Genomic DNA, 16282 nt, shown 5'->3' with positions numbered 1-16282 from the left:
TTCTAAGTACAACCAAGCAATAAAAACAAACTAATTTGAAAAATTAGTGACAGCCTTTTTGAAAAAGGAAGTCTGCAGCAATATTTTTGTAATAATGCTCCTCTTAAGGTCTTTTTTAAATATACTTTATTAATCAATTTAAAAAAATATTTGACCATTACAAGGAATTAAATCTTTATACCCCTATCTTATGATTACAAGTCCACTACTAATTCAGACCAGAATTGTGTACTTGCTGCTCTACTTGGACAGTTTTTCATTAGAAAAATGCTTTTCATTGCTTTACTGTGATGCTGACATTGCTTTTGTGGTGCTGGACATTGAGTACTAATTCCTCTCCCATTTCCACCTGGATGGGATTATCTAAAACAACTGCAGCTTGTTTCCAGTGGGAGGCTTCACTTGAAGTATCCAACCTAATCTCGTCATCAAGGTACATATGATACCAAAAGGGAATGGCAGTCACTTGTCCAGATTTACAAATGTGCACCTATGAAAATTAAGAAATCATGAAAATTTCATCAGAGTAAATAGCCTTGGATAAGTAAGTCTGTCTTTTTTGTCAATTTAAGCTCCAAATTTTATAAAGATTTAATCACCCAATTCAAATTAATACCAATCTTTGTATTCATTAGTATTTGCCCAAGCTCATTTTTGGATATTGTTTAGAAAAAAACATAACATTTAAATCGTCAAAGAAAGTGGCCAATACAATTTTGTGTACATAAAGTACCTAGCTTAAGATAATTCTGCATATGATAACAATAATCATTTTGCATTACCTTTACTTCTCTGTTAGAGGTGTTCAAATATGGAGTCATTAAATCTAGTCTTAAGAGTTCCACTGGCTTGCTTAAAGGTACACAGGACAATGAGGATAGATCCAAAAATACGCGTATAGGTACCTAGAGAAAGTACAAATGTTTCACTTTTACTCCATTCTTTTTATGGCCCACTGCCATCAAGTGCTTACTTCCGTACTTGCATCAGTATGATACAATGCTTTTTATATCTAATACCTCAACTTAATTCCCATGTCAACCTTAAGACATAAGGACTTTTCATGATTCCAGTTTTATAAGAAGGATGAACAAACTAAGGTTTAGGTAGGTTAAATAATTTGCTATGATTTCAATTATCTACAGATTCTTTTCTTGGATGAACGCAGATTAAATTTTTACTTAAGCATAAAAGCCTCAAAAATTTTAAATTCAGGATGTGCTTATGGGTGGGTGAAAGATGAACTAATAAGCAAATAGTACAGTATTAATTATTGTACTGTTTTAGAAAATATGCCAAATTCAACCAAATAATACTGAATTTCATCTGGAAACTGAAGTTCATTTCTAGAGAGCAATGGTTCTCAATTTTGGCTGCAAGTTAAAATCACCTGGAGAGCTTTTTGAAAACCCCAATGGCTCAGGCCCCACCTCAGATCAATCTGGAGTTGGGAGCCTAGTAAAAGTAGTTCTGAAAGTCTGGTCAAGGTTGAGAGCCACCACTATAATGTGTTCCATCAATTTTAGTAGCAATGGAACCTACCTACTAGTCAACTTTTAGCCTTTTCATTTGACATAAAAAGGAAACTTGTTTTTAAAGTGCCCTCTTTCCTTTGAGTAAAATATTAGAGCAACTGCATGGTGAGACAGTGGACACAGATCTATCAACTTCTCCCTCGGCATCCTTAAAGACATCCAACCTTCCTTGCCATAAAAACAGCAGTTCCAGGGCACCTGGATGGCTCAGTGGTTGAGCATCTGCCTTTGGCTCAAGTTGTGATCTTAGGGTTTTGGGATCGAGTCCCATGTCAGGCTCTTCGCAGGAAGCCTACTTCTGTCTCTGCCTGTGTCTCTGCCTCTCTCTGTGTCTCTCATGAATAAATAAATAAAAATCTTAAAAGCAAAAAAAACAGCAGTTCCATGACATCTCCAGGACTCATTATGCTCTTTATCCTCATTTATATCAGTTACCAGAAGCCCTAGCTTCCGGTCACCTCTCATTACATGCCCTCTAATCCCTCATAGACTGTCCTCACTCCTGTTTTTCAACCTAGCCTTTTGGCTACTCCTGGCATCTGTGCTAATCCTTCTTACACTTCCCATCTAGAGCTCATTATTTCATGAGTTCTCTAGAGTTCAATTCTTTCTCTATACCCTCAAGGTGATTTCACACAGGCTTTAAATATCATCCACCAAATCTGAGTTCCAAATTTTATCTCTAGCCTCAATCTTTCTCTGAATTCTTATCCAACTGTTCAATGATCCCCCAAACACAAAGACAACCTGATCCTCCTGCTATTTTCCCCATTTCAGTAGATAACTATCCTTCCAGGTGCTCTAGTACCCCACATCCAATCTATCACAGCCTACCTGCAAATGTTATCTACAATCAGAGCACTCTGCACGACCTCCACACTGCTACCATTCACTCAAGAGTCTAAGTTGCTACCCCCTTCACCTGAGCTACTGCAATACACCTTTGCCTGCTCTCACAAGTGGTTTACTAACACAGCAACATTGTAACCCTTTCAAAACAAGATACACCAAGTCATTTCTCTGTTCAACATCTTCCAGGTGTTTTCTACTCCTTTCATAGTAAAAGTCTTCATATAACCAAAAGGCTCTACATGATCTGGCTCCTAATACTTTCCAGACTGCATCTTTCATCTGACTCTCATGGTTTCTTCCTCCTGTTTCTAAACACTCCAATCATGCTCTTGCCTCAGGCCACTGTACTTTATGATCCTTTCACTTGTTTATGGTTTGCTTCCTTATTTCTTCAGTTCCCTGCTTAAAGATCACTTACCCATGAGTCCTTTCCTTATTAGTCATCACCTATATGAAATAGTATATCACATACCCCCAGTTCCCTATATCTTAACCTGCTTTATGTCCACAGACTTCTAACCATCATCATTCTAATCTTTTTACTTATTATCTATCTCGTTTGTCAATTTGAATGTAGCTCCATGAGCGCTGGAACTTATCTCTTAGTTTCACAGCTATATTCCCAAAACCTAAAGTAGCATATATATATGTGGTAGACATTTGTTGAATGAATAAATTTCTGTTGTTTTCTGTACAGTAGTCCTGTGATTTCACTTTCCATGGTTTCAGTTACCAGCAGTCAACCAAAGTCAGGAAGCAGAAGATCCTCCTCCTGATAAACTGTCAAGTCAACAGTAACCTAATGCCTATAGCATTCCCCCCACATAATCCCATTATGTAGGCATTTTATCATCTCATGTATTCACAAGAAGGGTGAATATGGTACAATAAGTTATTCTGAAAGAGAGATCATATCCACATAAATTTTATTATAGTACATTATAATTATTCTTAGTTATTATCTCTTACTCTACCTTATTTATAAATTAAGCTTTATCATAGGTATATTTAGATAAAAACAGTACACAGAGATTAGAGATTCAGTACTATTGGTGTTTTTCGCTGCAAGTCTTAGAAAGTATCCCCCATAGATAAGGGAGGATTCTTGTATAGTTATGCTTTTTTACAACCTCTCATTTTGATTCATTGGTTCATTCAGTTGTCTAACAGATAATTATCATATTAGAAGAGGGGAGACAATATCATCTAAGAAAATGGCTAAGTGGACCAGGAAATATAAAAGCTACCAGGCAAGTTGCCTCTTAAGATGAATAGTCACAAGCTGAAATGAGACCAAAGTCTGCATATGCAGCTGTAGGAGTACTGGTGTAGAGAAGGAAGAGAGCTGGATTTAACCATGCTGGGATTTTCCAGGACCAGTAGAAAGACTGAAGAGAAGGGATATATGAAAAGTATACAGAGGCACCTGGGTGGCTCAGTCAGTTAAACATCTGCCTTGGGCTCAGGTCATGGTCCTGGGATGGAGATCCCACTGGGCCCCCTGCTCACTGGAGAGTCTGCTTCTCCCTCTGCCCTGTGTTCCACTACCCCAGCTCATGGTTGCTCTGTTCAATAAATAAATAAAATCTTTTTTAAAAAGAAAAGTATATGGACCATGGAATACAAACTATTTTAAGATTTTATTTATTCATTCATGAGAGACACAGAGAGAGAGGCAGAGACACAGAGAGAGGGAGAAGCAGGACTCGATCCCACGACTCCAGGATCACACCCTGAGCCAAAGGCAGACGCTCAACCGCTGAGTCACCGAGGCATACCTGGAATACAAACTATTAAGGAGGGGAGGATAGAAAATGGGAAATACAGTGAAAAGATGGCAGGATCAAAATATCATAAATTCTGATGGAATCAAAGAATTGCTGATGCCAAGATCAAGAGGGAAAAAACTAAAAAGAAGATGGTGGTATTTTTGAACCAAACAACTGAAACTTGTTCTTTTTTTTTAAGTTTGTTTATTTTTTAGTAATCTCTACACCCAACAGACTCTGAGATTAAGTCACACACTCCTCTGACTGACACAGCCAGGTGCCCTTAAAATTCTTTCTTCTGATGTGTATTCTCCTTATTAAACTCTCCAAAAATCTGAGATTAAACAGACTACAATCTCAACCAGCCCCAAATTTATATTTGTTGAGCAAGTACTGTTCACAGATCTAACTGGATATTCAAGAGCTTACTATGCATGGCCTTTAGATAAAAGTTTTAGCTATCACTTCTTTAATTCTGTACCCAAATCCTACTTCCCAAAATTCTGCTTTGGTTTACACATCAGTATCCCACCTACTTCCTACCTCTGTCTTCAACCACAAACCTCTTCCTTTAGACTTTCCATCCACTCACAGAATTTTAAACTCACAAATTTGTATTATGCTAATGCCTTTGCCAACACTAAATCTTGAGTCCTTGTTTCCCAAATAGCAACATTATAACCTCTTTGCCTTGATCTCCAGTTTCCTAGGCTCCTGCATTCCTGCTCACAGCAATCTGTCTAGACATTAACTGCTATCACCTGCCAGTCTGAGGTTTCAATGTAATTTAAGGGTTCAAGTTTAGAACATAGGTCTTTTTCTGGATGCTTTTGTTTTAGACAAAACACTAAAGCTAGGACCCTATTTTTCACTTGTAACAATGGTTCAGAGGAATATCTATAGACTTTTGTCAGCAGGAACAGAATTCCTTGGCTATTCTAATCCCTAGATTGATTTTCACTCATAATTCCTTTGCTCTAGGAAACTGATTACCATCCTAATCAAGCTAAACACAGTGATAAAACTACAGAGAAAGATAAGGTAGATGGTGGGTAACAGCCACCTAGCTGAACTTGTAAACACTTACCTGAAACTGATTAATAAAAGGTGCTATATTTAATCCAAGAGTGCGCTCTGTTCCTTGAACAGCACTCTCTTCTACCAGTGTCTGTGATTCCACAAGCAACCCAAACATCAGCACATACTGAGGAAAGATCTTGCCTCCAGATTGTAGCAAACACCTAGAGAAGGAAAAATGTTTCATTTTTTTTAGTATTTTTTATTTTTTGGAGATTATGCTGTGCTCTTTATTGCCAAAAATAAAAACTTTTAAAAAGACAACTCCTGTAAATAAATATCCCTTCCTTTCTGTACCCGATCTCTGGTTTGCTCCTGGCTTCTTCCACCAGACTAACTGCTTTAGGCTAAGGAGTCAAGGCCAGACCTTCAGTAAGGGCCTTGTTCCTCAGCCCTCAAACTTAAATCATTAGGCCACTGGCAGTGAAGTTCATAACTGATGGGTAGAGAATGAAATACAGGGTTTATCTGGGGTGGGGGGCAGCCAGAGTCTAACGCTATTCTTTAAGGGTAAACGAGGGATACTCAGGGGTCTGAACAAAGTATCATTATGCTGGCTCTGGGCAGAGACTGGAAGGATTTATAGGGAACCACTAGGTTCTATGACTCAATCCTAACACCAGAAGCCCAACTCACAAATGTGAAAACTCCCAACATTTGGACAGAAAGGGTTTAAAGACCCCAAATGACCAAAAGAGGAGAGTCTAGCTCTGTGGTTCTCAGCAGAAGACCGCCCCATTAGGGCACATTAGGAAATGTGCTAGAAGGAATGTCTGGAGTGCTACTGGCAATTAGTGGGCAGAACCAGGGAAGCTAGATGTCTAGTAAAACCTGTACTGCCTCAGATACCAGTGGCACTCCTGGCCATCTGTGCAAAGGCTGGGAGAGGATTCCTTTTCCCCTTGGCTACCTTTCTAGTGGGTACCAATGGCTTGCCAAGCAGCCTGAGCAACAGCTGTCCAGATTCCAGAAGCTAGGAGAATCTCTGGAGAGACCAGAGAACCAGCTACTGGCTTAGATCCCCCCCTTTTGCAGAAACAGGTGAGCTGCTGCTAGTTTATGGTTAGTACATCACTCTGGATCTCGTGGTTTAACTCGGCCTGCATAAATTTTTTTTTTTTTTTTTTTTTTTATGATAGTCACAGAGAGAGAGAGAGAGGCAGAGACACAGGCGGAGGAAGAAGCAGGCTCCATGCACCGGGAGCCTGATGTGGGATTCGATCCCGGGTCTCCAGGATCGCGCCCTGGGCCAAAGGCAGGCGCCAAACCGCTGCACCACCCAGGGATCCCTAACTCGGCCTGTAGATCATCACTTAATTTTTTCTCTAATTCAGAGAGGGCTGAGAAGACAACTGTTTTAGGGCGCAGAGAGCCACAGGACTCCAGGTTGTAATAAAACCTTTCTGGCTTGCTGTTGGGGTCGTAGGGAGCCTGTGACTCATCATCCAGCTCCGAGTATTCACTCTTGGGCCATTCCTCAGGCTTGGGGGTACAAGGCATTGTCAGGATCATACTCAAAAGCTACCCCTGCAGTAGGGTTCCACTTGGCATGCTCCTTGCCAAAGCTCTTTTTGGCATAGGCTCGAAATCTTAGCTCTTGACCTTCCTCATCTTGACAATGAGGATGTCGTCCTGCTCCACATAGTCACTGGGGTCATTATCTCAGTTCCGGGACGTCACCAGAATGACCCGGGGGCTGTTGGAGATGAGGTCTCGAGATGTGACTTGCCAAGTCTGGTCTTCATTGCACCACACGTCAAGGGTGAACTCTACGGAGTTACTTGGGGCAGAACTCCCCACACGTGCAGTCCTGGGAATACTGCAGCTTATCCACAATATCATCACTAGTGAGGGGGATTTAGTCCGAGTCTGTGAGCAATGAACATGAAGGACTGAGGAACTGGCATCAATTTGGACCCAGTCAATGGCTATTATGGGCACCTCAGTGATGAAGACCCTCTGCATAGAGTTGGCCACTGCCAGATCTGTGTTCTCAATGATGAACTTGACATTCTCATCGGTAACTTCCGTGATCCGCACAGTGGGCTGGTTGGCATACAGCATTGCACCCCACAGCCCACCACCTCCTGGGATTCTGCTCCATGGTGCCACTGCCACCACCCAGGAAAAATGTTTTAAAAAGCATCTTGATTCCTTATGCTTTATAAATACCAATAACTAAATCATTATGCATTGGTGAGCTACAGATTGTACATAATCTAATAGACTTTATGTTATTGGCTGGTAGTTGAGAGTGGTAAACCCTGGAAATAATTTCCCAACAAGTCAAAGTGGCCGCTGATCCATGAAAGAGAAAAATAAACAGTTGGCTTGGATGGATATAATAAGTCTTTAGATTTAGGAAGAATCATCAATGGATATTAAAACTAGTGGGTGAAAGTTCTATTAAGAAAAAGATATTTACACAGTCTCAAAATATTGATCCCACAAATGACTAACTCATTACAAAGGGAAACATAGCAATTTATTGTGGAAAAACCTGGTGGATACAATTTAAGCCAAATGATCTAAATTAACATCAACAAGAATGGGATACAGCAAAACTATGTGCTTCCTAATGTGACAAAACTTCGGTGAAGATTCCTCTCGAAAATGGGAGATCCAAATCTAATAAAAAAAAAAAAAATAAGGAACATTCTACAAAATAAATGGCCTATACTCACCAAAACTATTAATGTCATGAAAGACTTAGGAACTATTCCAGAATAAAGGAGACTAAAGAGAAGGGATAATTAAATGCAATGTGTGACCCTCAATTGGATTCCAAACAAGGAATATAAAAGCTATAAAGGATATTATTGCAGGGCAGCCCGGGTGGCTCAGTGGTTTAGCCCAGCCTTCAGCCCAGGGCGTGATCCTGGAGACCCAGGATCAAATCCCACATCAGGCTCCCTGCATGGAGCCTGCTTCTTCCTCTGCCTGTGTCTCTGCCTCTCTCTCTCTCTCTCTCTCTTTCTCTCTCTCTCTGTGTGTTCTCATGAACAAATAAATAAAATCTTTTAAAAAAGAAAAAAGGATATTATTTCAACAAATGGCGAGATCTGAGTAAGGCTGTACACTACATATAGGTATTTTAACCATCCTTCCTGATTTTGACAGCTGTACGACGGTTATATAAATGAATATCCTTGTTCTTAAATATGCGAAAGTATTTAAGGGTAAAAGAACATAGTAACTGGAACTTACTCTAAATGGTACAGAGAGAATAATAAAGCAAATGTAGCAAAATATTAACAATTTGTGTATCTGGGTATAAGGTATATGTTAAAAGTTCTTTTTTTGTTGTTGTTAAAAGTTCTTTGTACTAGGGGCACCCGGGTGGCTCAGCGGTTGAGCGTCTCTGCCTTTGGCTCAGGTCCTGATCCCGGGGTCCTGGAATCGAGTCCCACATCAGGCTCCCCTCAGGCAGCCTGCTTCTTCTTCTGCCTATGTCTCTGCCTCTCTTTGTGTGTCTCTCATGAATAAATAAAATCCAAAAAAAAAAAATTCTTTGTACTATTTAACTTCTATTTAAGACTGAAATTACTTCAAAATAAAAGTTACAGACACCTGGGTGGCTCAGTGGTTGAGCATCTGCCTTGGGCTCAGGGCATGATCCCTGAGTCTATGAGGAGCCTGCTTCTCTCTCTGCCTATGTCTCTGCCTCTCTCTCGGTGTCTCTCATGAATGAATAAATAAATAAATAAGTAAATAATAATAAATAAATAAAGACTTAAACACTGAAAGAAAAAATGTAATTAAAAATCCAATGTTCTAGTAAAGAATGTGAGGAAGATTATATAAAGGGAACAAAACCCATTCTCCTCTTAAAACTGATCTTGGGGGAATGTCTGGGTGGCTCAGTGGTTGAGCATCTGTCTTTGGCTCAGGGAGTAATCCTGGAGTCCCAGGATCGAGTCCCACATCCAGCTCCCTGCAGGGAGCCTGCTTCTCCCGCTGCCTGTGTCTCTGCCTCTCTCTGTGTGTCTCTCATGAATAAATAAAATCTTAAGAAAAAAAAAATGATCTTGGGTTCACCTTTTGTTTTTCTGGAAATCCCATAAAGGTGGAATGTCAGCTATCTTAGTGTGATCAGCAACACTGTTTAGGATGAACATCTTTTTTAAACTGCTTCTTAATAGGAAAAGTGCATCCAGACTGATGGAATTAGGAACAAACTATAAGCACTGGGAAATTATATCATCTTGGGCTTCCCTGAGTGTGGTGTATCTCGTAACCAAGTGTTCCTGTTGCTACACCAATGGGAGATATTAGTTCCTATGTGAAATTTAGATCTTAAGCCAAGGCAACTCCCATGCCCACCACTACAGTCTTATTTCCTCACACCTCAGCTATGAGAATCATGAGGGGGTGAGTGGGTCATCTATTGCCATCACATGAAGCAGAGTTGAAGAATATTTTAAGATACTTTAAACCAAGTCATTATTTTCATTTGCCGCATTTACAATCACACATTAAATCCCTTAATCTTACTTGAATATTCTAGGCTGGTTTCCATCTGAACTAGGACAGGCTATTTATAGACAATGGAGTTCATATTGTATTTTTTTTTTTAAAGATTTTATTTATTTATTCATGAGAGAGAGAGAGAGAGAAAGGCAGAGACACAGGCAGAGGGAGAAGCAGGCTTCATGCAGGGAGCCCGACGTGGGACTTGATCCCTGGTCCCCAGGATCAGGCCCTGGGCTAAAGGCAACGCTAAACCGCTGAGCCACCCGGGCTGCCCTGTATGTATCTTTCATAGTAAATTTTTCCTCTTAAATACATATAGCAAGGATCTATTTGTAATAACATAGGGCTAAAATTTGGTTTTGCCCAGACATTTGTGTGTATCTAAAAAAAACATTTCCTACAAGTTACTAAAATATTATGCTATGTTGTTTCCCTGAATAGGTCATTAAAATCTTGACAAACTATAAAATACCCTTTCCTCAAAACTACTTTGGCATTTTGCTCTTAGTTTCAAATCATTAATTCTTCGGGTTTTTACTAACCTGATTCTCTCAACCATTTAAAAATACTGTAGCTAAAGCCAGAATGACAAATTAAACTATACCAAGACACGGCAACTAAATGTAATGCAGGACCCTTGATTAGAACCTAGATTGGGAAGAAAGAAAGGAATGTAGGATATTACTGGGACAGCAGGGGAAATTTCAATATAGACTATCTATTAAATAATAGTATTTTATCAATGTTCAAATTCCTGAGTGTGATTTTATTGTGATATGTAGGGGAAAAGCCTTTTTTGTTTTTTTTTTTTTGTTTTTTTTGAAAAGCCTTTATTCTAAGGAGACACATGCTAAATGTTAGAGTGAAGGTTATAAAGACAAAACAGTAGTCTTGTATTCACCATTACTATTCTTGCAATTTTGCTTAAGTTTGAAATTTTGAAATATTTCAAAATAAAAAGTTGATGGAAAAGTTTACAATAAACAGACTGTTCTTGTAACAGCTCCCCTAAAGATTAGCAAGTTGAAGTCAAGTCATAACCAGGTCATCTGATGAACACAGAGCCAATAAGGAAAGTTAGAAATGATTCCCAAGTAAAATGGCATTAGACTGATTGAGATAAGTTATGATCCTAAACTAGGATAATCTCTCTTCAGCAAATATAAGGACATGATCATTTATATTATAATAAGTCCTATATATTACAGATTAGCCTAAAAAAAGGACTCCATCCTGACTTCAATGATTTGCTTATTTTTATTATTGCTTTCCTATCAACTTCTAGTATTTTAGGCAAATTCTAGTAGAAATTAATATCTACAATAAGCAAAATTACACTTTTTTTAAAAGATTTTATTATTTATTCATGAGAGAAAGAGAGGCAGAGACACAGGCAGAGGGAGAAGCAGGCTCCATGCAGGGAGCCTGATGTGGGACTCAATCCCGGGTCTCCAGGATCACGCCCTGGGCTGAAGGTGGTGCTAATCCGCTGAGCCACCAGGGCTGCCCAAATTACACAACTCTTAACAAAACTCCTATGTCTTTACCAAACCAGGTAATTTATCTTCTAAAAAAACTGAAGAAATCTACCTTTTTCCTCAAATGGATCAGGTTTAATTCTGAAAATTTATGTTATTAAATTTTTCTGAACAAATGAAGTTATCTGTTAATTGTGATCCATTTTCAAGTGGAATCAGATCTAATTTTCCTTAAGATCTCAAGCGACAGATTAGCCACAGAGCTTTATGCTACTTGACTAATTCCCTCCACCTCAATAACCACAAGAGGGTACTGTTCTATGAAATTTGCAAGCTGAAAAAGCACATAAGTTAAGTCTTCCTTCTAACCATAAAAATCTATGGGAAAGAGGAAGAGAAGGCAATATACCCAATCATTTCAGAAAGTCAGACTAAACAAAATATCAAAATTTTATCTGCTGAAACTTAAGTCAGAAAAGGCTGAATCAAATACAAACAACCATGCCAGAGATAAATACTACACAAAGGCAGTATATGAAAATTGTTTTAAAAGGCCATGATCATACTATTTTAATCTAAAATCTTGTACAAATCCTTAATTCAATATTACTGTCACTAACAGGAATGCTTCTTAGTCATGTTTAGATAAAACAGTGATTGCCTTGAAACTCTGCTTAGCTTTACTGACATTGTTTTGTTGTCACTTATACCACTGGAGCTGCCAGACGACTCAGTGGAATCCTCTGCAAAGCCAAATAATACTTCTGAACCATCTGTGCCTTCAGCAGTGAAAAAATACATTCCAACTCAAAAGTCTAACCATAAATGGCAAAAATTCTGATGAGAAGAAATTCTTCAGTTTCCTTGTGACCCAACACAAGATGTTTTTAAATGGGTTTAAATTTTTCAAAAAGTAACAAGCTTTTAAGCTTTCTCCTTTATTTCAATTTAGTATAACTGAATAAAAGCCTAAGAATGAACATTTTAAAACAACTACAAAAGTAACTAGAAACGAAATATTTAAGTCTGTGAAATGACTCATTTTCCCACATTTTGGGTGGGTGGGGGGGGGGTGCTGGGAGGAGTTCCAGTGAGATAGAAGCCTTTATCCCAGATATAATCTATTCTCCCAATCACTAATTTCACCCTCTTTCACCAATCATGAGACCTCCCTTCTTTAGAGGCTAAAGATAGTAACAGGAGGCCTATGTGAGAGTATCTACATACCTCTGTCCCCAGAATCATAAGAAACCTACCCATCCAGGCAAAGAGATTGTACAATAGCTTGGGCTAAAGGAAAGAACCACTGGTTCCCCATAGTAACTCAGGAGGTATTTGGAGAAGAAAGAATACTGGTTAAACAATGGTTACAGGCACTATTAGCATTTAGTGCCTAGAGATGCCAAACATCCTGCAATCCATAGGACAATCCTATGTAAGAACTGTAAACAAACAAAAACAAAAAACAACAACAAAAAACTATCCCACTCAAACTGCCAATAGGACTCCTCCCCCTAAGAAACACAGGGAAGAAGAGTTGTAGCTTTACACAAGTTGTTTCTCACCAACTAACCCTTCATACAGAACACGTTTTCTGCTAAATTGTTTTTATAACCAAAAATGCTTTTTAAAAAATCCTTTATAGGTTCTATTTAAATAAAATGTGACTAAAAACTTCTCTACTAAAATTAGGAACAAGACAAGGACACCCATTTTCACTACCTCCAGTAGACAGTGGAAATCCTACATGAAGCAATCAGGAAAGAAAAATAAAGGGCACTGAAACTGGAAATGAAGTAAAAGTGCCTCTGTCCACAGACTAACATCATTATATATGTAGAAGCCCCCTAAAGATTCCACATAAAAATGTTACAACTAATAAATTCAGCAAAGTTGCAGGATATAGAATCAACACACACAAATTAGCTGTATTTAAATAACATGAACAATCCAAAAAGAAAATTAAGAAAACAATTCCACTTAACAATAGTATCAAAAATAATAAAATACTTAGGAATAAACTTAGCAGATGAAAAACTTGTAAACTGAAAACTACAAACATTGCTGAAAGAAATTTAAAAAGACACAAACTAAAAGACATCCGACATGCATGGACTGAAAGAAAAGGCTACTAAAATGTAAATGCTACCCAAAGTAAGCTATACACATTTAATGCAATCCCTATCAAATCCCAACAGCATTTTTTACCAAAATAGAAAAATCCATCCTAAAACGCATATGGAATTTCAAGGGATCCAGAATAGCCAAGACAATCTTTAAAAAAAAAACAAAGCTGGAAGTCTTACACTTCTCAATTTCAAAACTTATTACAAAGTACGGGGAAAATGACCATCCAAGCAAAACGGTGGATGAGGAAGCCTCAAACTCACCTCTCCCCATAGAGACACTTACTTAACAAAAACACACATACTAAACTGTTTCTGTGAGATACCCGGAAACCAGGTAAGAAGTTCCTATACCCCAGGCCAATACCCCAGGCCAGAAAGAACTGCATGGAAAATGGTAGGCACAGGCACAACACAGCACAGAACAATCAAAAAAGAACTTCCAATTCCCAGCTTCTTGTTGGAGATAAAAAGAGAAGAATGGTACATTTAACTTTCTGGCTTTTGAGGGTGCTGCCCAAAGGACAGGTTTCTGCCTTGCATGAGCCTAAGCAGTGACAGATCTCTGATAAAGGATATGGTTGGTTAAGGACCAGAGAGTGTGCAGTACCACAGACAGACATTAGAGTGAGCTCTAGTACCATGACTTACCATAGCACCAAGGAAGCTGCAGCACTTGAGACCGAATTACCACAGGGCTCAGTAATTGCACCTCTGGATATATATCAAAAGAACTGAAAGCAGAATCTCAGAGTGACATATGCATACTCATGTTCACTGCAGCATTACTCACAGTAGCTAAAAGGCAGAATAACTAAAATGTCCATCAACATGAATACAAATGAATAGCAAATGAAACCAGCATATTTACACAGTGGAATATTATGCAATTTAAAAAAGAAGGAAATCCTGCTACATGCTACAACATGGATGAACCTCAAGGACATTATGGCAAGTGAAATATATTAGTCACATAAGACAAATACCACATGATTCCATGTATAAAGTAGCTAAAGTACTCAAAATAATAGAAACAAATTGGAAAGGTGGTTGCCAAGGGCTCCTGGCAATGGGAATTGTTTTGTGGTTATAGTTTCAGTTCTGCAAGATGAAAAAGTTCTGGAGATCTATTGTGCAACAATGTGAATACACCTTAATACTACTAAACTGTATACTTAAAAATGGTTAAGATGAGGGGCACCTTGGTGACTCAGGTCATGATCTCAGGGTCCTGAGATGGAGCCCCACGTCTGGATCCCTGCTCAGCCAGATAGCCTACTTCTCCCTTTCCCTCCCCTCACTCCCCCACAATCTCCCCCCACTCCTGTTCTCTCTCTGTTGAATAAAATCTTTATTTAAAAAATGGTTAAGGTGGTAAATTTAATATTGTTTACCATAACAAAAAAAAAGGAGTTGTTTAAAAATACTTAGGAAACTAGTAATCAAAATAGGATGGCAATGGCATAAAGACAGACGTGTAGGCTAACAAAATAGAACTAAAGAGCTCAGAAATAAACCTTGACATATATGGTGAAATGATTTTTGCCAAGGGTGTCAAGACCATTCAATGTGGAATGGACAGTCTTTTCTACTAACAGTTGGGAAAACTGGATATCCACATTCAGAAGACTGAAGCTGGGCCCTACCTGTATGCCATATACAAAAATTAAATCAAAATGGATCAAAGACCTAAATATATGACCTAAAATTATAAACACTCTTAAAAGAAAACATAAGAAAATAGCGTTAGGCCATAGAATCTGATAATGAGGAACGCCTGGGTGGCTCAGCGTTGAGCGTCTGCCTTTGGCTCAGGGCGTGATCCTGCAGTCCTGGGATCAAGTTCCACATTGGACTTCCTGCATGGAGCCTGCTTCTCCCTCTGCCTGTGTCTCTGCCTCTTTCTCTGTGTCTCTCATGAATAAATAAATAAAATCTTAAAAAAAATAATAATCTGACAATGATTCATTGGATAGGACACCAAAAGCACAGACAACAAAAGTAAAAACAAATAATAAAGTGGACTGTATCAAAAATTTAAATTTCTGCACATCAAAAGATACTATCAATAAAGTAAAAAGGCAACCAATGCACAGAATGAAAGAATATATTTGTCAATTATCTAATAAAGAATTAATATCCAGATACATAGAAAATTCCTAAAACTCATTTAAAAAACAATCTAACTCAAAAATTGGCAAAGAACTTGAAAAGACGTTTTTCCAAGGAAGATATACAAATGGCCAGCAGGCACTTATTTTAAAAAGCTCAACAACACTAATTAATAGGGAAATGCAAATCAAAACCTTGAGATACGATCTCACACCAAGTAGGATAGCTATTACCAAAAAAAAAAAAACACAGAAAAACCATCCCAGGGGCGCCCAAGTGGCTAAGGCAGTTAAGCAGCCCACTCTTGATTTTTGATTCAGGTCAAGATCTCAGGTTCACAGCATCAGGCTCCACACTCAGGATGGAATCTATTTCTCTCCTTCTCCCTCTGCCTCTTCCTCTCCCCATCATGCTCTCTCTCTAAAAAAAATAAATCCTAAACAAAAACACAAAAACCAGAAAATAACAAGTGTTGGTGAGGGTTTAGAGACCCTAGGACCCTTGTGTACTGCTAATGGGAATATAAAATGGTACAGCAACTGTGGAAAACAGGATGGTGGTTTATCAAAACTTTAAAACTAAATTGCCATATGATCTAGCAATTCTACTTCTGGGCATATACCTAAAAGAACTGCAAGCAGGGTCTGAAAGAAATATTTGCATTCCCATGTTCATTATTATTATTAGTATTCACAATAGCTAAAAGGTGGAAATAACCCAAGTATCCATCAAGAAATGAATAATAAGCAAGATGTGTAATATACATACAATGGAATATTATTCAACCTTAAAAAGAAAAGAAATTCTGAAATATGCCAAAATATGGATGAACCTAGAGAACATTATGCCAAGCGAAACAG

General features: G+C 38.4%; 1 protein-coding gene and 1 pseudogene across 4 annotated transcripts in view; both read right to left on the bottom strand.

Moving 5' to 3' along the window:
- Window positions 1-109: 109 nt before the first annotated feature.
- Window positions 110-16282, bottom strand: part of PRMT9 (protein arginine methyltransferase 9) — a 47829-nt gene continuing 31656 nt past the window's right edge. For 3 of the 4 annotated variants that reach the window (XM_041738658.1, XM_041738656.1, XM_041738657.1), the window contains 3 exons: window positions 5244-5397; window positions 783-905; window positions 110-490 (listed from right to left, as the gene is read on the bottom strand). In XM_041738658.1, coding sequence (XP_041594592.1) covers window positions 275-490; window positions 783-905; window positions 5244-5397 — 493 coding nt within the window. In that variant the 3' untranslated portion in view covers window positions 110-274. Of the gene's footprint in view, window positions 491-782; window positions 906-5243; window positions 5398-13961; window positions 14045-16282 lie in introns of those variants that run through there. The other variant, XR_005985261.1, reaches the window with a different exon arrangement.
- On the bottom strand, window positions 5425-8127 carry LOC121481343 (annotated as a pseudogene).

The sequence above is a fragment of the Vulpes lagopus genome, chromosome 23 (assembly GCF_018345385.1).
Source record: "Vulpes lagopus strain Blue_001 chromosome 23, ASM1834538v1, whole genome shotgun sequence".
In the NCBI taxonomy this organism is placed as follows: Eukaryota; Metazoa; Chordata; class Mammalia; order Carnivora; family Canidae; genus Vulpes; species Vulpes lagopus.
Note: the sequence above shows the minus strand (reverse complement) of the source record. Positions and strands in the feature narration are given on the sequence as shown.